The following is a 22,534-nucleotide window of genomic DNA, read 5'->3' as shown; positions in this document are numbered from 1 at the left end:
AATTTTCAAAATTGAAAACTGATTGAAATGGTGCAGCCTCTGTTGGACACAAAAGTTATCAGTCTTTGGGTTCGGTTGTCTTTTCTGGTAAGGGCAGTGCTCTTGCTGTTGCTCTTGGCTGCTCCAAGTACAGTAATGCAGTCAGTTAGGACAAACTTGTGCCTGCTTTTGGGTCAAATAAGAGAAGTAGTTCTTGTGTTCAGTAAAGGTGCTGGAGATTCCGTTTCTCAAAACTGCTTTTTTTTTTTTTAATTGTGTTGGGTAGCCTGGTGTCCAGAGTGCCATCCAGTGGCCAGTCAGCGTTACTAGTGAGACGGGTTCCCAGCCTCGACTGCTTTTTGCAGGAGAGATGGGATGGACACACCGCCCAGAATCCAGGCTTGCTTGGGATAAAACTTTTCATCACACTATGTTAGTGTGTTATTTCTTGGGAGATGGCCTGTTCTTTCCTTTGTAGCAATGTTTGATAAGCTAGATTTTGAGTGTCATAGAGTGATGACAGTTTCAAGGCAAAACTTTTAAATGTGCACATAAAGCTAGTTTTTCTTTAGCTGGTTATATGCATTTTTTATCACTCATCTGTATTGTTATTTCCTTTTTTTAAGGCCTCTTACAGAGCTGAACTAAGGGGGTTTGATTTACTTGCCTTTTTAATTGGATTGCTTAAAATCCACTTCTGCTGGTAGCAAGTTGGTAGCAGCTGGAGGCTTATGAGAAAGAATGTTTAAAAAAATACTATGCATCTGTTAATTGGAGCAACTAAAGTGACCTGCATGAAAATGAGTGGAAGAGGTGAGAAGAGCAGCAGGAGAGGTCTGACTTTATAAAGTGTGTCTGTTTGTGTGTTTTCAGAGCTCTAAATTAAAGATAGCATCACGTGGAGTAGAACTGGAACCCTAAGTACAGGCCTCGTGCTTCCTGTGTTCTTTTGGCAGCATGAGGGCACTCACTCACTATGTGTGTTCCTTTCACTGGGGAGTGGTTGGAACAGTCTGACTTCAGCTGACCTGTTTTAAAAGAAAACCCAAGTAGATGAGTATAACAATTATATGACATGCTATTTTCCAGTATTAGTATAAGTTTTTTAAGCAGCAAGCACCTAATTTGAGCTTGTATTCCTGTATGGTTTACCTCCAGTGTTTTTAAACATGTCAGTATTTAAAATGTTCAGCACATTTTAAATATTCGTGGTTTTGGAGCATGGTAGGAGTTGAGAGTATATGAGATAACATACACCATATGGATCTTCAACTTTTCATTGGAAATGTTGCCTCTATATTGCCCCAAGGGACAGAACTGAATCACAGTTAAAAAGATGAACTTGTGCTATTGCTGCTGTCACCATATCAAGACTAAATAAGCTAGATACTAAATACTGAGTTGTCAGTTCAACATCTTTTCTCAATTAAAATTCATGAGAACATAAATGGGAGGAGAAACTAGAAGCATTCAGTGTCCTATCTACTTTGTTTTAGTACACAAACAGCAAACAAAAGTACAAACAATCCTGGCATCAGTAGCAGATTTAAAATGCAGCTAAATAATGTTTCGCTAAGTTTATAATGCAGGTGCCTGTTCTAATGTAATAAGCACTCTTACCAAGTACAGATTTATTCAGAATTGTAAATAATGTTGAGCCACTTGCTATCCCAGACTTAATTATATTTCATCATTACCCTTTCCAGTGTTGTCTGAAAATCCGGTTTTGGCAGCATGTCCACATTTAGTTAATCTTGCTCTGCTTCTCCAGAATGGAAGGAAATGGGTTCTTGAGCATCTTGGAAGTGAACTGGCAGTGCAGTCAGGTGACCTGGCTGTGTTTTTTCAGCCCTCGCAGGTATTTCATTCTCTCATCTCAGATGGCTCTGCACCCAGAGTACCGCCTGGAGCTGGAGGCTCTTCAGGCTGAGAATGGGGAGTCAGTGCTGGTCCTGGACAAATGTACAAACCTGTCAGATGGGGTCCCTGTGGTTCGCAAGCGCTGCTACAAGAATCAAGTCTTTGATTATCCTCAGGTGCTTCAGGTAAGGCTGTCTGTCCTGCAGACTCCTCTTCCCAGCGGTGTCTGTCTTAGCTGTGATTCTGTTCCTCCTTAGCAGTGGTAGGGTACTTCCTTGTATTTAATTAATATGCTGGATATCTTTTAAAACTGCATAATTTGTTATGTTAGCTTGAGTATTATATCCTAACTTTATCCATATTTTTAAGTGGGCCAAAAACGATGTGCTCAAACTTATATGCAGACTATGATTATATGAGACTGGTCATGGTATTTAGTAACACAAGACAGCGTCATGTAAACTTAAAAGAAATTACACAGAGGATACTGTCAAATCCAACAGCAATGGGATGCTAAAATGGAGGAAGGGAAGGAAAATCTTTTGAAAGCAGATAAAGTTGCTCACTTCAAAACTGGAGAGGAACATTGGAATCTACACCTTCCAAAATAGCTGGCAAAAGAGCTTTCAGCAGGCATGAATTTGGAATTAATTTCTCAGCTATGACAATCCAGGCCTTGCTAGATGAAGCTTGGAGCTGAAGATGGCTTTGTCAATTGGATAGAAGGTTAAAATGAACTTTAAACAGCAAGAGTGTTACATTTAAGTAGAGTTAGTCAGATTACATTTTTTGTATGCAGCTTAGTAGTTAAATTGTACAAAACTATCTGTGTAGATATGACAGACTGAGCTAGAAGGCTTGTCAGCATGCAGCTATGAAAACATCTAGGTGAAATGTGTTTCATGGCCTTGGCCCAACTTCCAGAGGCCTTTTGATATGTCAGTGAAGATAAAACTAGATAGTGTTCTCAGACCCCTGTGTCTCTTGGCAGTTCACTAACAGAGGTGCTTTGGCATGCAGTGTGGTGAAGTGAGTTATGCCATAGGCCACTGTGCTCTGTCTGTGGCCACCAGCACATAATCTGTCTTTGAACTTTGGCAAATGATGGTAAAATAACAAACAAGCTGAGGAAAGCCAAAGTTTCCACCCCTCCTGTTATGTTTTGTAGGAAATACGTTTAAAATTCCATGTGGAGGAGGAGGAGAGGGAGGAAAGGGTCACCGTGAGTCCTAAACTTTGAGTAAAAAAAAACTTGTTTGCTTTATTTCTTTAAATACAGACTGAATTGCTAAAGGATGGCAAGTCAGGGAATCTCTATCTATATCTTGCTATATATGATTTTATAACTCGGAAGAGAGCTGGCACATGCCGAGATTGTTAAAATACTTTCCCCTGCATTTCCCTTTGGAATGTCTGGCTGATAACAGTGGTGATGTGAAGAGATGTATTTATAGTAACCTTTGTCTAGACAGGAAAAATGGTTATCTGGGCAGATGAGCATGTGTGTCCACATCTGGGCTTTTTTTTTTATCTTTTTTGTCTCTCCCAGGCCTTACTAGTCTCTTCCACCTGCTGCTGTGTGATCTAGTGAGTCAATGGTTAAAATGTGTGTTCATTTTCTCAGCTACTTCCATTCCCCACACCCTTCTTTTCCTTCTCTTCCTGTCTGAGAGTGGGGGAAGGGGGTCTTGGATCACAGTTCATCCTTTCCAGCACTGCCTTTACAGATGTCTTTCTAGACAGACTCTTGGACTTTTGGGTTGTTAATGCTTCCTGTTTGCAGTCTTCTCTTGGATGAGATTTTCAAGGCTCTTAGTGCTCTATGGGTATGAACAGAGGTCTTATGATTGCATCAAGAGACAAGTGAAGAGCCAGCAAAACCCCTTGTATTTCCTAATTTCATCTTGATGTTTTACTGCCCTGCTGAGCATTCTGGCTCCTTTACTTCAGACCATGGAACACAAGCTGGAAAAATGTTTTCTTATCTGTGGGAATCCCTGTATCAACTTTATAATTTTTCTTTCTTAAACTTAGGGATAATACTGACTTGGGATTTTCCCTGTTGTGTAGCTGAACTCTACAAGCATTTATTTTGAGATCTTGAATCGGTAGCAAGATTCCTTAGTGGCAGTGAGCACCAAAGTCCCTAAATACAGGGTGAGGGCAACATAGTCAAGAAGTCTTCTCTGCTGGAGGTTAAACTCAGGGCATTTTGTCTTATGTGTTGTGGACACGAGTAAATGGATTATACTCTTCTCGGCAACAACTTTTTTTATCTTTGAAGCTCCCTTCCTCCTGCCCTCATTCCTTCAGTATAAGTAGCATTGATAGAGTTGATCTTTCCTTGTAGATTTCCTTTCAAGGTAAGTAATCATCCTTTATTTACCACTGGAAGTGCTCCGCCCAAGACTGAATCCTGCTCTGTCTGAGGTCTTTTGTTACTGTGAAGGGTAAGCGAATCCTTCAGATTTCTTCAATTGTACATATTTTTGGACTGTAATATTACCTTTGGATGGAGTGGTTTGTTTTTTCAACAGTACCACATTTCTATGCCATTAATACCTTTTCTTCGCCTGTTCTTTTGTAGGAAATGTCCTCTTCTGCGAAGTGCAAATCTTAGCCAGTTACTTCATGCTTTATATTTGTGCAGTTTGGTATTTTTCTCTAGGTGTTGAATTCTATATGTATCAGTATTTCTTAGTTGATTTTTGCATATGATGTCAAAGTCTAATCCTGGTATCCATTATACCTGCTAATCCTACAAAATCATAGGTATTGTGAGGTCTAGTAAGTATGGTCTTAATTCTGCTACTCAGTTAACTGAGGGACACATTGAATGCTGTTGTACTTAGGAAAGATTACTTGGTCCATCACTGTTTTACTTGTGAGCCACTGCTGATTACTTTATACTTGGAGTTCTGTAACTGGAGTTTTTGTAACTGTGGAGCCTATAAGGGCTTTATCTAGCCCCTGATTTCTTAATTTGCATGTGAAAATGCTGCCAAACATGTCAAGTGACATGAGATACGAAATCTGATACTTCCTTACTATCCATAGAGCTGCACTGCCTTATAACAGAAGAAAATTAAGTTGGCTCCATACAGTTTATACTCAAATAAGTTTATCTTAATTGTTGCTCATCTTGTTGTGCCAAACCTTTGAAATATTTTAAACTTATTTTTCTCCTTGAGTTTTCTCGACTGAATTCTAAAGTTTGACCATTAAAATAAAGCACAGAATTGTCCTACCAGTCCATTTCTCATTCTTCCACTTATGATATTTTTCCTAGCCTTTGGAAGATAAAATTGTAAAATTATTTTGAATTAGCTAATAATTCAGAATATATTGATTGCACAGAGGAACTCTGTTTTCCTTTTGACTTGTTTTTTTGTTTTGTTTTTTTTTTTAATGAAGGGAAGGGCAGGAAAACATAATGCATGTATACCTACACACACATAATGCAAATATAACATTTCCTTCTTTTCCTCATCTGTGTGTTGGATACCATTTGTTGACAGGAGTCTACGTTCTGTGTTGTTCTACGTGGAGCCCGCCTGGGACAGGCAGTTCTGAGTGATGTTCTTCAAGCTGGCTGTGTCCCAGTCATCATTGCTGACTCCTACATTTTACCTTTCTCTGAGGTTCTGGACTGGAAGAGGTCTGTGCCCTCACTATTGTACATTGAACCACTGCCTGAGATACTTCACTGCCTCAGTGATTTGAATCAAATCTGTGTGTACTGTGGGTTACAGGAAATGAGACACAGAGTAAGATGCACACTGTCTTTGCTCTTGATCTATCATGCATCAAAAATAGGAAAGGAAAATAAATGAGACTGATATGACAGAGCATTTGATTAGACTGTAGCTCGTTATTTTTTCTTCTAAAACAGATTTGCTGTATAATCCTGTGCTTGAATTCAATGAGGACTGGTTTCCATTCAGGCTCTTTTAAGGAAAATATATACTAAATATTGCATCACAGAAACGCAAAGTCTCTGTATTGCACCATGATTCCCAAGTTTATCTGAGGTGGAAAGATATCATTACTTTGTGACTGAGTATACTGTTAGGAGTGTAGATTATTTTTCTATGCACTCTGCCCAGTTACATGATCTTGGGATAGGGATAATATGTACAAAAATTACTTGTTTTATGTGTAACACTGTATATGCTATTACTGTTTGATTATTCCAAAAATCTCTGCTGGCAGCAAGTCAGTGGCAATCCAGAGATGAGAATTCAGGATTTCTGAATCTCTGTCTCTTCCATAGTTATTTGATTGTCTGGACAGATCAGTCTACAGACTTTGGTGGCATTATCTATGGGCAGACTGGCTGGTGTTGGGAAGGAACTGCTGTGGAGTATTATCTTACCCTGAAAGAAGACTGCTTCCATTTGCTTATGTCTTTTGAATATGTCTTGTTAAAACAGGACAAGATTCTGGGTTGGAAAAGCAGTCTTTTAATGAAAACTTCTTTTGGAATACTTCTTTCAGTGTAGAATTTCTTTCTTCTCACCTTACCATATGTTTTCTTTCCTTTGCTTGTAGGGCCTCTGTTGTCATCCCTGAAGAGAAGATGCCTGAAATGTACAGTATTCTGCAAAGCATCCCCCAGCGACAGATTGAAGAGATGCAAAGACAGGTAAAGCAATGTACCATGGTCAAATTATTGTCCTTGCTTTACTTTTGGGGTGTAGGTTCATACATCTGCCTTGCTCTGAAAGCTTTTGGGATGCAGACATATCTACTGTACTCTCATGTTAATATTTTTATTATTTGACCCTGTTCTTTCTTTATGCTGAACATCTGCATTTGCCATGACTTTTCAGTGAGATGGAAGCTCTCCCTGAGTGTACTGCCTACTGACCTCTATTAACATATTTCTGATGAAATCATGGTGTATATTTGTTTTTTTACATGGTATTTAAATTGTAGTAAAGAAGTTCAAGAGTCTGTGTTTATTTCAAAGGAAGCTTTGGTTTGTAGAAAAATTTCAGTCACTTAAAATGTGACAGGAGCATTAAGTCCAAAATATTTTAAATATTTTGTCTACATCGACAATTCCTCTGAGAGAGAGATTTTTCTTATTTGGTGAATGCAAGAGCTGAGACCATGAACTGTCAGGCCAGAAAATAGGATATTAGCATGTAATGTACACTTACTTGTATCTAGGATATTTTATTCTTGACATCTTATTGTACCTGAGCATATATTGTTACAAGGCAGGATGGTACGTTTATCATGGCCACAGTTCCTCATCAGGAAAATCATAGAGGAAGTAAGAGCTAGGTATTTAAGGAAAAAGTTAACTATCTGATTTCAAGTGACTTTTCAAGATGCATGGAATTTCTGTAGTGAAATTTCTGCAAGAATTGTGAAATCATGTGTCTGAAATTGCCTTACACAACCTTAGTGACAAAGTGGTTCTTTGCATGGTCCTTGTAAAAAGTGACCCAAGACATTTTTTCAGAATGTAGCCTACACCACTCTAGTTATTTCTACTTAGGCAGTGCTGAAAGCTGCACAGTGTATATTAATAGTGATATATGGGGAGAAAATAGACTCTCAAATTTAGATGTAAATATCTTTCACACCTGAATTCTGTTGCCAGCTTCACTTCATTCTGTTCTGAGTCTGCAAATACCACAGCAGCCATCAGGGGTCTCCTTTCTCTTTAGTGCCTTCACACAAATGAACCATTTTGATGGGGCCTGCTGGCAGCACCAATGTGCCACCAAAACCAGGAGGTGAGAAAGTAACCTTGGTGTTACAACTCCTAGAGATGTGATTTTTGGTTTAGAGATGTCAACACTAGGGAGTTTTGCCTAATAAAGCTTTAAAACTGATACTGATAGTCTGTCAAAGTGTGCAATAACTTTCTTGTTGACTATTTCACTGAAAATGTAAAATAATAATTTCAGGATAGTGTTCTCCAGCTATGGAAAATGCACATGACATTATGGACACTTTAAACACTAAGGTATGAAGCCAGGCAACTCATTTGTAAAAAAAAAAGCCATCAAAATAAAGACAAAGGAGCAAACCCCCTTAACATTCACAATGAAATAAACCAACAATAACCCCCTTAATTTGGATGATATATACATTATCTATATTACATGTAACTCTATAAAATTAACTTAAAATAGATTATATTTTAGTGCTCATAACACAGATATAGTCTCTGTTCAGAGTGAATTTTGTTGGATTATACATGGTTTGCAATTGTCATTGTCACTGGGTTCAAAACATCACTGAACATCATTGGAAAATGTGATTCTGTGTTTTTCTAAAGCTTCTCACATCTTGTTGCTTTTATTGTGTGTTTTGATAGTGAAAGTAACAGGATGAAATCGCAAGGTCTGTCTTTCATATTTGTGAATTTATTTCTGTTTGTGTATTGAGGATACTTAAACATGTTATCCATACATTTCATGTTCTGTCAGCCTTATTTACAAGGCAAAATCCCTGTGTGTCTCTGAAATTCCCTTGCTGATAGATGTTCTGTGTTCTAGCTATCTAGAATGGTGAAAAGTACTAAATGCCTGAAACTGTGTGGACTACCAGTAGCCTGACATGTATGGTTGAGATCATCTTTTTCTAGGCAAATAGAACAAATCCTTGCTCTGAGTTTCTCCTTGCTGAAACTGCATTTATCGTGTCAGACTTTTTTGGTCTGATGACCTTTGTGGGATTGGAGCCTTGCTGTCCAACTGCATTGGTTTCATTTGTTGTTTTATGATATAATTCTTATCCTTATTTGGAAAACATCAACATTAAAACAAACATTACGGTAAATGTTAGCTTGCCAGTTCTCTTTGTTGATTACTACTTTGTACTTTTTTGCAGTGTTTTATCACAGGAGATTCTCTGGAGATCATACATCAAACTTAAAATGTAGACATAAACATATAGGCACACACCTACGTATACCTGTATATAACTTTTTTCAGGTTGTCTGCTTTTAATGAGTAAAATTTTCTCTCGGCATATTTTTTTTTCTTTGTTTCTGGAGATACTTCTAGCTTTACCTCAGCTGGGTAAGAAAGGAAGTCTTGTAGAGAGAAGTCATAACATTTAAGTTATATAAGAACTTATATTTGAAAGTGTGTTCTTCCAGTTTGTACACCTGTCATGGACATCACATAACACTGTCATGAAGAGGATAAAATACAGGAGTTTCAGTTTTGGAGACATCATCTGCTAGGATCTGTGGCTGGTATGACCTCAGCTGTGATTTCCTACAACACAATTTTATTTTGCTCAGCTTTTTATCAGACAGTACATGGTATAAACTGGGAAAGAGATTCATTGGTTTGAGCAGAGCTTGAGTGTGGGAAATCAAAATTAATTCTACTGTCCTACATCATGCCTGATTGCACTGAGATCTCTGGAGATCAGCTATGTTAACTTATGCTTTTATTGTTCAAACTTGCAGAACAATTTGCTCTCAACTGTTGCCAGTCCAGTTTCCTGTCTGTCCTGACAAAAGGGAATGGTTTCTGTGCTTGTACCTGGTCTACACAGTTGTAAAAAATTGATAGATATTTTCAATACTGCAGGTACTGCCTATGTCCCTGAAAACCAGATTCTCGCATATAATAATATATAATAAATATAATAATAATAGTTCTTATAAACTGCAACATTTTGACCATCAAAACCAGCCTTTGCTGATTGAGCTGCTAAAATTAATAACAGTCTGGATGAAACTTATGTATCTCTGGGATTGCTGTCTTGCCTGTTTTCTACAGTAATGTTGTCATTCTCATTTTCTTTGAAGCTTCCTTGATCCATCCCCCTCTCACAAATAGTTCCATATGGAGTCTGAAACACTGGCAGAAGTGCCCAGAGGCAAGTTGATAAGCAGCTTAGCTGCACAGACTTGATGCTGCATCCTGTGCTTTCATTTTATCTGCACCTCTAACCAGCATCCAGGTAATAGCAAAGTTCAAGAAGTGGAGGGGAAGAAGTAGATGTAATGGGCCTGTATGATAGAGAGTAAAATTTGAATTTTTGTCTTGCTCCTGCAGAGTGAAATAGATAAAAGAAAAAAAGCTAAACAAAACTTTGCTGGTATCACCTTGTCTCATGCCATGTATAGTTTCCCTTGCAACAGCTTTTTTGGTTTTTGTTTGTTTGGTTTTTTTTGGTTTTTTTAAGGTTTTACTCTGGAAGCATGCTAATCTCTGGAAACATGTTTCAGCGCTGTAGTTGATATATAAATGTTTTTAACTAGTGTGAAAGTTTTCCTCAGCTTATATCTCAGCCACTGTGCTTTTTTCCCCCTCTTTTTGTGAGGTGAATCTATCTATATGAATATACAGGCATTTGTAAGTATTTATCTTCACTTAATACCAACATGCTTAGAACTCTTTTAGCATGGATAGACTCATTAAGGCATAGAATCAGAATACAGAAGTACTATGCATTGGGAATAGAAGACTCATTCTTCTGTTTATTTAGGTATTCTTTCTCCCTGAAGAGATTTTAGGTAAGGAGTTTATTTTCAAAAGGTGGCTTTTTGTGCCTGGTTCTTTTTGACTTTGTAATGCTCCCCATCTCCCAGAAATAAAACTTCTGAATTCTTATCTGTTCTGGAAGACTGGATGACTTTGTGTGCTCTGATGGCACAAGGATGATGAGCTGGTGTTCTCAAGTGTGGGAATTCTTTTCATCCTGGTTTTCTAGGGAAATGTGTATGATCGTGTACCATGTGCATGCTGATTTCACTTCTGATTTCTGGTAGTGCCCAATTTCAACCAAACTTACAGAGAAGTGGAGAGGTTGGAGATAAGAAATTCCCTGAATTTCTTATCTGGGCACCTGTGTAGGAGTTAAGTACCCCAGAATAACATGGCCTTTTAAGAGAAACTTTTTACCTTGAGCTAACAGTTATAGAAAACCATTTGTATTTATCCATTATGGATTATCTGCTTTGGGAAAGGTTTTATTTGGAACTGGCACACCTTAGACCACAGAAATTCGGGTACGAAATGGCCAAAGGATAAAGTGATAAATTAAATTCTGTATACAAAGGAGTATATATGCAATTTAAAACAGCCTTCTCATAGGCAGTTTTGGCCTCTTAACTAGCTGCAATCACTTGGAAAAGAATTCGTAAGGGCTGTAATAGTTATGTGAAAGTATAAATTCCATAGTCAGTTATGTTAAAAAAAATACAAAGAATTTTTAGAAAAGAGAGAACAAGATGGAAAATACTGTGCTACCATGTAAATCTGTTGTATGTCTACACCATGAATACAGTCTGTAGTTATGGTTCTCCCATCTTGAAAGTTATGTAATAGAACAAATGTAATCAAAAGTTTCAAGAGGAGACTGATGAAATAGTGTAACACTCTTCATCTTGAAAATGAATGATTGGTGATGATGAGGCAGGAATATAATACAGAACTAAAAAATAAGAAGGTAATGAAAAAGTGACTGGATGTGGCGGTACATTGTTGGATACAATTTCATTTGATGTCTCACAGTACTTTTATTATTTGGAATCTGGTCTGAAAACAAGGAGATGATCTCACAGAACTAAGAGGTAGTCTGTGAGAATCACTGCTTCATAATTTTGTGTGAGTGAAGGGGTTTTATTGACATAAAAGGCAGAATGAAGAAATCCAGAGAAGGAAAATCTGTCAGAGATGAATGCAAAGATATACCCTCTGGCTTAAAAGTTCCTGCATTGCAGACTTCTGGAAGCTGGAGAGTACTTTGAGGAAGTGGTGGTTTATGCTGGCTGTGTCTGTGGGAGGGGGGTTCCTAAGGTAGCTGCTGTGGAGCTCTGTCAGAGGGACAATATGGGAACAGAAGCCCATTTGGTCAGACCTGGCAGCTTCAGGACTCGTGTTTACAAAAGACTTTAGTATTATAATGCCTTGTGTAATAACCTTGTCAGGTAATCGGTGGTTTTTAAAGTGCGTCTTCACTTCACTGGCTGCCAAACACTCCACTGGGAAACTATTGAAAGTGATGTATAGTTTCCTTCTTTGGGTGAATGTGTAATTCACTTTCCTGAAGCCCTACAAGCTACCCTCTCAAATAGTGGCCTTGTACCATTCTTGCTTTTCACTAATTAAAGTTTTAGATAATCACAACCTCTTGAGTTTTTTAGCCTGAGTGGACAATTAAAGGCTAAAACAGGATGTAAATTCAGGGTAAAAAATTGTGGATAGAAAACATGTAGCTTGCAGTGTTTGTTCCCACAGTTGGAATACCTGGACAAGCTGTTGTGGTTTTTCTTGGGCACATCCCGTGTGCCTCAGCCCTGAACTGAGGAGAAGTTCAGACTCCAGGTCAAACAGAGCTGAAGACACAAGCATAAATCAATGACTTGTTTTAGTGCCACGTTAAAACAACATGAGTGGCTGGCTTTTCTGACCCTCCTCCCTTTCATTTAATGTGCTTCTTTGGCTCTTCTTTAAAGAGGGCTCTGTAGAGTAATTTCAACTCTTATCAGCTTGCTGACAGCTATATGAGCCTTTCTGCTGGCTCCAGGCAATCACTGCCAGCGTGTGAAACATCCCATTCTTGCAGTGAAATGGTCTTGGATAGAGTTAAAGCAAATGGGTGGTGGAGTTTTCCTGTGGGTGGTGCAGCTTACATGAAAGAGATGGGATTTAGTTCTTGTTAACCAATTAAACAGAAATTCATTTCAATATCTGGACACTAGATGCTCTTTGAGCATACTTAGGCTTTTACAAGTCCTTTTAATGATAATATTAAATGTACAGCTGCAGTTCTTTCCCTGACAGGGGACAGCTTCTGTCTCTGGGTTCTGTAGAATCATCATTATCAAATTTAAGAAAACTTTCATCTGTCTGCCATTTGTAGCATTTTAAGGAGTGTGACTGCAGAGCCTAACCCTGCTTTAATCCTCCCAGAGTGCTTCAGTGAAGCTCTGGGTTCCCCATAAATGTCAGGGCTGGACAATTTGCCATCTTATCAGATGCAGTGAAGTTAGTTCCAGCCCTCTCACCCCTCCCCCAGAGGAAAGATTTGTTGCTGCAAACAGCAAAGGAAAGAAAAAACTTTTTCCTGGCTTACTGCCAGGATCACCATGGGAGTTGTAGAATCCTTGGCATTTATATATGAGACCTTCATTGCTCCCCTCTCCCTTCAGTTGTTGCAGAGAGTATCCTTATCCTAGATTTTTTTTCTTCTTGTCTGTCCTGCCTTGTTGTTTTCCAGAATGAAGAAAACTGTCTTTGTGGCATCTCTGAGAAAGAGCTCTGAAATTTGAGACCAATCAGCACCTCTATGTATAATTTTTATAGGATACATTTGGGTTATTTTGTATCTACATTGGCAGCTTCTAAACAGAAAAAGGTTAAACTTAACTGTAAGAGGAAAATTATGCTATTCTAAGACATTTTGGTTTTCGGATTAGATTTTAAGAATCTGTGCGTTAAGAGTCTGTATCATGTTGCACAGTGGATTTTTGGATACCCTTTGCAGATTGCTATACACAACTTGAATAGACTACAGATAAACCAGATCATCCAGAAATTGGAAAGGCATGTACTTTTAGACAGAATATTAGAAAATATTCTGTCATGCACATGAAGCAGTTAGCTGCAGACAAATGAATGATTAAGTATGATATCCCGGTACTGGACTCTTTCTTTGTTACTGTATGCTTTCCCTCTGCTGCTATATAGTCTGTACCACGTCACATTCCTTATCCAAACTGCTTGCTTTGTTTGCCCCCTTCAATTGTTGAAAATATTACAAGTTTAGCATTTATCTGTATAGCATAAATACACTGCATTGCTGTAGTAGTTTGCATGTGAGTATATTAAATAGAATAGTAAATACACCTTGGTCTTGTATCCGTTTTACTGATGAGTAGGTAGATATGTAAATAACTTATACAAGGTCAAATAATAATATTAATAATGGAATTTAGAACTCTAGGTCCTGTTTTAATGACTGTATCAAATGTATCTTACAATACAGTAGGAACATCTGGCTTTTAAACTAGAAAGGTCTTACATTTTCTGTACAAAGAATTTGCTGACAGATAATCTTCAGCCAGCTTTTCCTTTAATCTTTGTCTGTAAATTATGCAGATATATTGAATAGTTTCTTAGATGCCTGGAGGTAGGAAAATTATGTTTTTTTGTTTTTTTTTTTTTTGCAAACTGAATAGTGGGCTGTGTTAGGAATATACCGTAGTGTCCCTTGGCTTTCAAATGCTGTAATTTGTGTCTGGGGTTTGGCCTCTTCCTTTTCCTTTTCTTTTTTTTTTTTCATTAGGAACAATTTTGAATGCTCTTTAGAAATTAAAGTGGCAGCTGGCATTAATTGTCAGTGAATTCTGGTAACTTGGCTCTGTAGAGATGCTATGAGTAGAAGGATTGTAGAGTGTGCATATTCCAGGATGCTAATGTTAGTAGGGAATCATGGATAGAAGTTTGGCTTCATACAGTAGAGAATAGAACGCTATTCCAGATGTTTACCAAGAAGAAATAAATAACTCTTTTTGATGTCTTTCAATGATTTTTCCATGTTAATTTATTTCCAATCATGTTTCATTGTGGTGTGGCTACCACATACTATTATCACAACCTGCAGTTAATATTCACCTTTCCCATTTCATCAGATAGCCATACAGCCTGTGCAGTTCGAGCCATGAAGGATGAGGTATTTTTATATAGCTCAAGCTAAGATCAGTTGTTTTTAAGATGTGGAGGAAGAAAGCAGCGCCATGTCATAAATGGAATTTTTCCAGTAGATATGGAAAAACCCTCATGACTGCCAGTCCTTCAGATTTATCCTCAGAGAAGGCAGTAAGATGTATTTGTATTCAAGCAATGCTGGCAGTAATGTCTGTGGTTAAAGTTGTCCAGTGTTGAGAGTTGTGTATATGGGGTATGGGTGTTGTGCTTGTGCTTATATAAAACAGAACTGTATAGCTTACAGGAAACTGAGCAAAACATGCCTTCATCAAAAGGGCAAGTTCTTCCTGGTATAGAGCTTAAGCTCTGAAATTGAGGTATGTGCTGATTTTTGACAGCTATAATATAGTGGTAACCTTACCTAGATTTTTTTTTCGTTCTTCAAAAAGCTGTCCTTTCATGTGTGTGATTGGCACTGGGCTTGCTTTGTGTTTAGCTTCTCTAATCAAGGGAATTTAAGCTTCTATTCTCCCAGCATTAGTACAGCAGTCATGGGAAATCTCAAACAAGCCAGATCTTATTGCAGCAGTTGACACAAATAAAAGCAGTTGTACTTTTATTTATTTATTTTTGATGCTGGATGCTGATTAAAAGTTTCCAAGCATCCTTTAGCTATGCTATAAAGCCAACCAGCAGAGAGCAGGGCAGCTGCCCAGGAAGGGAGATGCTGGTGGACACAGGACAAGATCACAGTGGGAAGCATCAGTGTGTGTAACTCAGAAAGCTGGGAAAGGTGTAAACAGATCCCCAATTTATCTATAGGGTGGGCTCTCCAAACACTGTTTTATTGGCCAGTGGCTCCTGCTTTACTAACCTCTAACCTCAGCAGTACTCAGAGGTGCTGCCCACCAGCCAGCCTTGTCTTTGAACCTCCCTTGGCTCCTGCCACCTCAAAGACTTGCAGTCAGATTCCTGTGTTTTGCTTGGGACCTCACCTCTCAGCAGGATGCCTGCAGCAGGGAAAACTGATCTACCCTGAGAACATAGACATATTTGAAGGCAATACCCCTAGGACTAGAAACCTATTGCTTTCAGTTTCAGGAGCTGTCCATCACTTGTCAAGAAAGGTGGATAAAACATCTTCCCACCCCCCAACTTCTGGGCATGCAGTAGTTGAATGTTCCCTGCAATTCCATACATATATATTTGTTTTCTGTTGTTTTCCTGGCTGCTGTCGAATCAGTGATAGCACAATTCTAGCTCACTGTAGGTCTGGTTTTATGTTGAGTGTGTTGAGAACAAACATCGTAATGAGGATGATACAGGTTCAAGTATTTTTGACTACTCCCCAGGTTAGGTGTGCATGCCATTTCCTTTACAGTAGTGGCCTGGTGAAATTGGAGTAATTATAGAGCAATGCAAACTCCTGGAAACTGGAGGGAAGGCAGTGGACTATTTTTTGTGTTTTTACATCATTATTGATGACTATGTAGATATAATGGCTTATCTGGAAGCTAGAGTAGTATCTATTTCTCCTTTTCAGCTGTGTTATTTCTATGGTGTCAACACATGCCATTTGCTTGTAAATAGGAAGACAAACTGAAAGCTCTTTGAGAGCAAAGGGAATTCAGAAAATGGTAGTAATATTTTAATATCACATGTGTTAAAAGCTGTAAATTCTGCATGAAATTTTGGGGTTTTGTTTGGTTGTGGGGTTTTTTTTGGGTTTTGTTGTTCTTTCCTCTCATCCTGCTGCTTTCTTTGCTGGCTCTGTCTCCACACTTTGTAACAGTATTCCCAGCCACAGCTGGGAATGGGGTGGGTTCCTTGCTGCTCATACTGCTGGTATCTGTTTGTTGGCTCCATAACTGAAAAGTAGTTTGACCGTGGATTTGTAGGGTGCCAGGACAGTAAGTCAGGTTTCTTGGCTGGTGCAATGTTGTCTTCTGCACAAGAGTTGCTAAGTTGACATACTCATTAATCAAAGAAGCAACTCTGAGGTGCAGAAATATATGGAGGGAAGGGAGAGCACCAGTGCTAAGCGATATTTTTATCTATTCAAGTCTTGTGTTCTTGCTATTTTTAGAACTAAGTTGCTATTACTAGGACAAGGAATAGCGGAAATCCGTATTTTAAGGGTAAAGATGATGCAGGATTTCAAAACTATATAAAAGTTGCCATTTAATGAGAGAGAATGAGAACTCTTTTATTGAAAGTATCTTTTTTTGTGTCATGTATTTAAGCAGAAGAAGGCTCTTCATGAGAAGATTAAAACCTTAGAAACACCAAAGCAAGAAAGCTTCCAAAACCCACCACCCCTAAAACAAATAAAAAACTCCTCAAACTCCCAAAGTTAAGTGAAAGTGTGGAAGCAAGAGTGAAAACGTTAACTTTAACAGATAAACTTCTAAGAATTGTTCTCGTATATGCACAGTATGTGTTGTATGTAGGGATTACTGCAATTGATGTGATTCTTTTCAAAGCACCAAAGAGGAGAATCTGAGGAAGGCTGCAGTGCAAGAAACCTAGTTTTAATATCTGAGCTTGCACTAACATTTTCTTTTAACTCTTCTAAGAGTCAGCAAGTAGTCTCCAGCAATAAAACTGAGAGTGAGTAGAAGTGAGTTATTCCCAAGTGGCTGCTATCTGAAGGGTAAGATTAGCATTTTGAACTCTGACCTCTGTCCCCTTATGAATTGGCAGCTTCAAAAAGAAAAAGGAAAAAAAGAAATTTGGATAATGGAAGGATTCAGTTTTCACTCTGTTGTATCTGAAGGAGGCAAATGTACTTGTTTCATAGCTGAGCAGAGAATATTGAGCCAAAGAATTAAATCAACTTACTGCTTCACTTTTGAAGACATTGTTTTTGAAGCTGAATTACAATAAAAACCAGCACCATGAAATGTTGGTCTAGAATCTCTTTCTTAAAATATTTAACTGTAATGATACAAATTATTGATTTGTTTGCTCATACTGCTGAAGTGTCTTGTAATTAAGGAATATTCCTCTATAGGCCACTCATATAATTTGTATAAGTTAAATAGATGAATTGAGTGCTCTCAGGGCTTTACTTGAGAATTGTGCATAAGTCAGTAACATGGAATGAAAGTTCAGAAATAATATTGAAATAATGATGTCAGATTACATTAGGAGCAAACCTTAGTTAACTGGAAACAACAGTGTGTGCCCTGCATTGTTCTACTGTTCATTTCTCTTTTTTCCCTTGCAGAGGAGCCTCTGGTTTGAGGTTCAGATAACCCTGATGCTGAATTATGGATTAGTCTTTATCTGAAGTGATCATGGGCCTCCAAAACTTCAATTCCTTGCTTATCTCCATTTTTAGCTTTAGAGGTGACATGTTGTTACTCTGAACACTCTTTATATACTGTCTGCACTACTGCTTTTCTTGGATAGGTCTGCAGTGAGGAACAGATGCAACTCAGCCAGTTTAGGTTGAATTAGAAAGATGCTTTTAATCTGATATTCTATAAAAACATGAAAATCGGAAAACTTTTCAGTTTCAGGCAAGTTAGCATGATTTTACCAGTATTTAATTGATATAATAGATTAGCTTTTAAAATTCTTATATAATCCATGTATGGGGACAAGAAACTAATTTTTACTTGCAATTTCTAAAGAGTTTACCTCCAGTTTCATGTAATTGTGCTGGCACCCTAAAAGCGAGATAACTTTTCAGAGCACAGCTCTCTTACTGTTTTTCATGGGCTGAGAGTTGTTTTTCAAAAATGTAACCTAGATTTGTGTAGCCTAGATTTGCATTTCAAATCCTCATGCCTCTCTGGGAAAAATGAGACTACTTTAGCTTACTATTGAAAACAGAGCTTTAAGGGGAAGAAGGACCATGACCTACAGCTAGTTACTTGTTTTATCCTCTCATGTTCCATTACTAAGAGAAGAATGGATTTATTGGAAGTTATTTTAAGGTACCAGAGGTCTAAATTTCTGTCTGAATAACCCTATTTTTTCCTGCTCTGATTACAGAGAGAATAAGCTAGCCAGCCTTAGGTGTGTTGAATGTGATTGAGTGCTATCACCAAGGGTCCTAAACTAATCAAGCCCTTTTTTTGAATCCCAAAATGTTACCATTTTCTAGAAACAACAAAATACTGTTTGATTCTTAATAGTATAAAGTCTTCTGAGGCTTTCTTGTAAGCCTGTATAAAAAGCCTAAACATATCACTGATTTTTAGCTGGTATCATCTTTGCTGGAGAACTGCATACTAAAAGTAGTATGTGTGATCAGCAAAGAAACTGTTGGAACAGGGAACCAGATGTAGGAACAATAAAACAGTACAGAAAGAGGGTGCAGATTACAATTTATAAGCAGAAAAATGTGGGAACTTGGGGCTATAAGTTCCTCAGTCTAAACCCAAAATTTATCTTGGGAAACTTGGGAACTAAAATGTGTATTGCTCCAAAAGAGTAACTTACCTTTTCTTCAGCCCCCTTTTGCACAGGAGGTCAGTAGGGCTCTTGAGAGCTCAGGTTTACTACTGGACTATTGTATAACATCAGCTATATTCATATGCATCTTGAGTATAGGGCAAACATACAAAAATTCAATTTATCTTGAACCTCAGTAGCCCATTTAATTCTGCTGCACAGTGGCAATAGTTTGGGGGGAGGGGAGGTTGCCTGGGACCAATCTGAGTAGTTTACTCGATATAATGATGTGCAGCGTCTCAGTAACTTAGAATATATTTGTTTATATTACAATATGACATAAAACTTCAGCAGGCCTTGTGGATGCACTTCCATGTCCAGAGCTGTCAGATGCACAGTTGAGCTGTAGTTATTTACTGTAATATCTTTTGTATCCCTGTTGAAGGTACGCGTTTTAGCAAAGGGTTACTGCAGTCAGTTACTTCAGTTACTTAGCTAAATATTTTATTAATTTAAAGTTTCTATTTACAAATAATAAGAGAAGATAAAGTTATTGGGGTTTTTTTCTATTCTTCTATCCATCCCAAAATTTGAAAGGTTTAGAATGGTTAAATCTCATAACATCTTTTTGAGGTCGATATTATACATACTACTAGGATGCTGAAGTAGAAGCAAGGAATCTAATAAATGTCAAACTTTTATCTGTAAATAAGTAACAGAATCGGGATTAAAGTAAGATCTCCAAGTTTCCAGGCCAGTGCTGTTGCAGCAGGTAGGCCACACTCTTTTGCTTGCATAGACTTCTCCAATCCAGCTGGGAGTAAAAGCCAGGAACACCAAAAGCCATTAAGAAGGGAAAGCATTTAAGTAGAGTCATCATAGGTGGTGTGAAAATGGTTGTATTTCAAGTCCTTGTAAAGCCTTTCAAGGCATTTTGGAAGCACTGAACTGTTGCAGTGGGGCAGAATCTCACAGCATCATGGCGCCTGACCTAAAAGTTGAGAAAAGTGGTGGTTTATGGGCAGTTAAATTTTACTACTCTTTTGTGAATTTTTTTTCCCCCTCTTGCTACTTTTACGAACTCCCACCAAATCATGGGCTGTGAAAAGCCAGAAGGCTAGAAAGTTCCTTTCATGGACTGTTTCCCCCTTGATCTAAATATTAAAGAAGGTAGTCCTTTCCTTACCTTACACCCAGTGGTTTTTTTGTCATAAACCAATTGAAAGATTTACATTGATCTGTCTTGCACTCCACACCAGAGTACCATTAATGGCATTAACATTAGAACTTATAAACATGATATGAATGGACTGTAACCTGATGCTATGTTGGCTTGTAAAGAGCTTATAAAGAGATGCTAGCCCCCCAAGTGTGTTTATTTCTAAGGAAAATAACACCTTACCTAAAAAAATGTTACTTTCTATGAGTAGGCTGCCCTGTTGCTGCATGCTGCTGCCTGTTTGGTATGAAAATAAGTTCAAATGCTCCCTTCCCAAGCTCTCGCCTGTGCTGCTGTTACCGAATATTGACAGCTTAGTTTCTTCATAGTCTGAACTAAATCCTGGAACTGAAAACAAGTGGAACTGAACTTTTGGGTGGGATGCTTGCTTGCTTGGTTTAAGGAAGATCTGTCTTGCAGATATTGCTAATCTTTCTCAAGGTGTGCATGTGTATTTGTGGAGATAAATTGATAACACTACATTATGTTAAGAAATTTTGGCCTTCACAGAAAGTGGTGGATTTTCATGGCTGATCTGATGAGGATGTAGCAGCTGGAAGTGGAGCAGGAGGAAAAAAGAAAGGAAGAGCAACAACTTAGAACTACTTACTGGCATGCCCATGTTTGTGAACTTAGTCTGCAGTGCTCACTGCTTGGCAAGAGAAGAGAATTTGGTCTCCAATTCCTTCAGTCTTTGGCTTCCATAATGAAGTTGTCATGCCTTTGTTAAATTTACTGCAGAAATTGAATTCAAATGAACCAATTTCATGGGCAATCTATTGTGGGAGAGAACTTCCAGTCACTTCCAACCCACTGGGCAACCCAATAATATAATGTATTTCTCATTGTCAGTCAAGTCATACAGTATGCTCAATTTGACTCTTCAAAGCATTGGTAAAACTGTTTTCAAAAGTACTGCTTTTCTGTCTTTCATTTTGGATCTATCCTAGATTTTCTATTTATCCAGAAATTTAGAAGGAGAAGAGAAATTTCTTCTTCTTCTTTCAGTTTTCAATTCCTTGTAAGCCATAATGGTTAATGTACATTGATCTGTGTTGTCTTGGCAAACAAACTACAAAGTAGATGTTTGATTTCTGTTAACCATGTAGGTTGCCCATGGCCTAAGCAATATTTAGGTGTATACAAAGTTAGCTTTCTCTACAAGTCTGTGGTCTACATAGTGTGTTTCCTAAGAAAAATCTGGAAACCTCATCAAACAGGCTTCTAGAGTACTAGAAGCTAATTTCAGTTCAAGTTGGAAGGAGGAGTCATCATAGTTGTAGTCTGTGTATAATCAATTCTATGTGGAAGCCAGGGTCTGGACTTAGGGGTTGTTTATTTCAAGATCCTGAAAGGACGTAGGAAGGAGTTCAGGTAGCTCTAATTAGTGCATTCCAATTACCATACCTTAAAAGCAGTGCTTAGTGTATTAAAGTTACTCTTGAGTTTCCTGGATTCATAGATACAAAAAAGAGGAACAGAGAGCTCATTAAAGCTATGTAAGAACAATAAGAAAGTTGGCATTAGAGTCTGGAACGGGAACCTTTTTCTTTTGTTGTTGTTACTCTCTCCCATATCACAAATGTGTTCATGGGATTTCTATCCCCTCTATTTCTTACATTCCAACATAAGCTTTTCAACCTCACCAAGCAGAGTAGAAAATAGATTTCAAATGGAATCAACATACATCTTCCCAATAGAAAACTTTCCCAAAATATTTAGTAACTCAGCATGTGGAGCAGCGGACACTAGCAAGCCATGTTAATCAGTTCTGCTTTATAAAAGCAAACAAGGTGGGGAGGAAGTAATGAGACCCTGAAACATCTGTTTGGGGACTTCAAATCCCCTTAGAAGGTTTTGAGTTCTGCCTTAAAGAAACACAACTCCAAAAATATTACAACCAACTGTGGGAACATTTTATGGCTCTTTACAAAAAATTAATTACATAAATATTAGTCTATAAAACATAAATTCCCTCTGCCCCCTTCTCCAGATTTGCTTCTGGTATAAAGGTGTAATCTTCCTTGACATTACAAGCATTCTTTAAGTAAAGAGAAGCTAGATCAGAGCCATCCTAGTTTTGCTGAAGGAAGAAAACCATCTTTGATTTTTATGAAGCTAGATAATAATAGATATTATGGTATTAATAAACAGTCTTAGAACATTGTAGGAACGCTGTCATTTAATGACAATGGAATACATAATCCTGTATTTCACACTATTAATAGTTACTTAATTGCTTATAAAGCTGTATGCTAAAAGGCTACGTAGTTTCTCCTTCCTACTTAGTGCTGCTTGCAGCAATTGTTCTAAACTATTGTCTATCATAAAAATAAAATTTAGAATCCTTTTTATTTAGCATACTTGAAGAGGGAAATTAGCTGTTGTGGTCCATATTAATTCTTAGTCTGCTTCTGGTTTTCTTTTTAGATAGTTT

General features: G+C 37.9%; 1 protein-coding gene across 2 annotated transcripts in view; it reads left to right on the top strand.

Annotated features, from left to right (window-relative positions):
- EXT2 (exostosin glycosyltransferase 2) overlaps window positions 1-22,534 on the top strand; it is a 73,070-nt gene that overhangs the window by 8,614 nt on the left and 41,922 nt on the right. For both annotated transcript variants that reach the window (XM_005419479.3, XM_031055739.1), the window contains exons 5-7: window positions 1,829-2,024; window positions 5,358-5,497; window positions 6,391-6,484. In XM_005419479.3, the coding sequence (XP_005419536.1) occupies window positions 1,829-2,024; window positions 5,358-5,497; window positions 6,391-6,484 (430 nt within the window). The remainder of the gene's footprint in view (window positions 1-1,828; window positions 2,025-5,357; window positions 5,498-6,390; window positions 6,485-22,534) is intronic.

Source organism: Geospiza fortis, unplaced genomic scaffold (assembly GCF_000277835.1).
Source record: "Geospiza fortis unplaced genomic scaffold, GeoFor_1.0 scaffold66, whole genome shotgun sequence".
Lineage (NCBI taxonomy): Eukaryota > Metazoa > Chordata > Aves > Passeriformes > Thraupidae > Geospiza > Geospiza fortis.
Note: the sequence above shows the minus strand (reverse complement) of the source record. Positions and strands in the feature narration are given on the sequence as shown.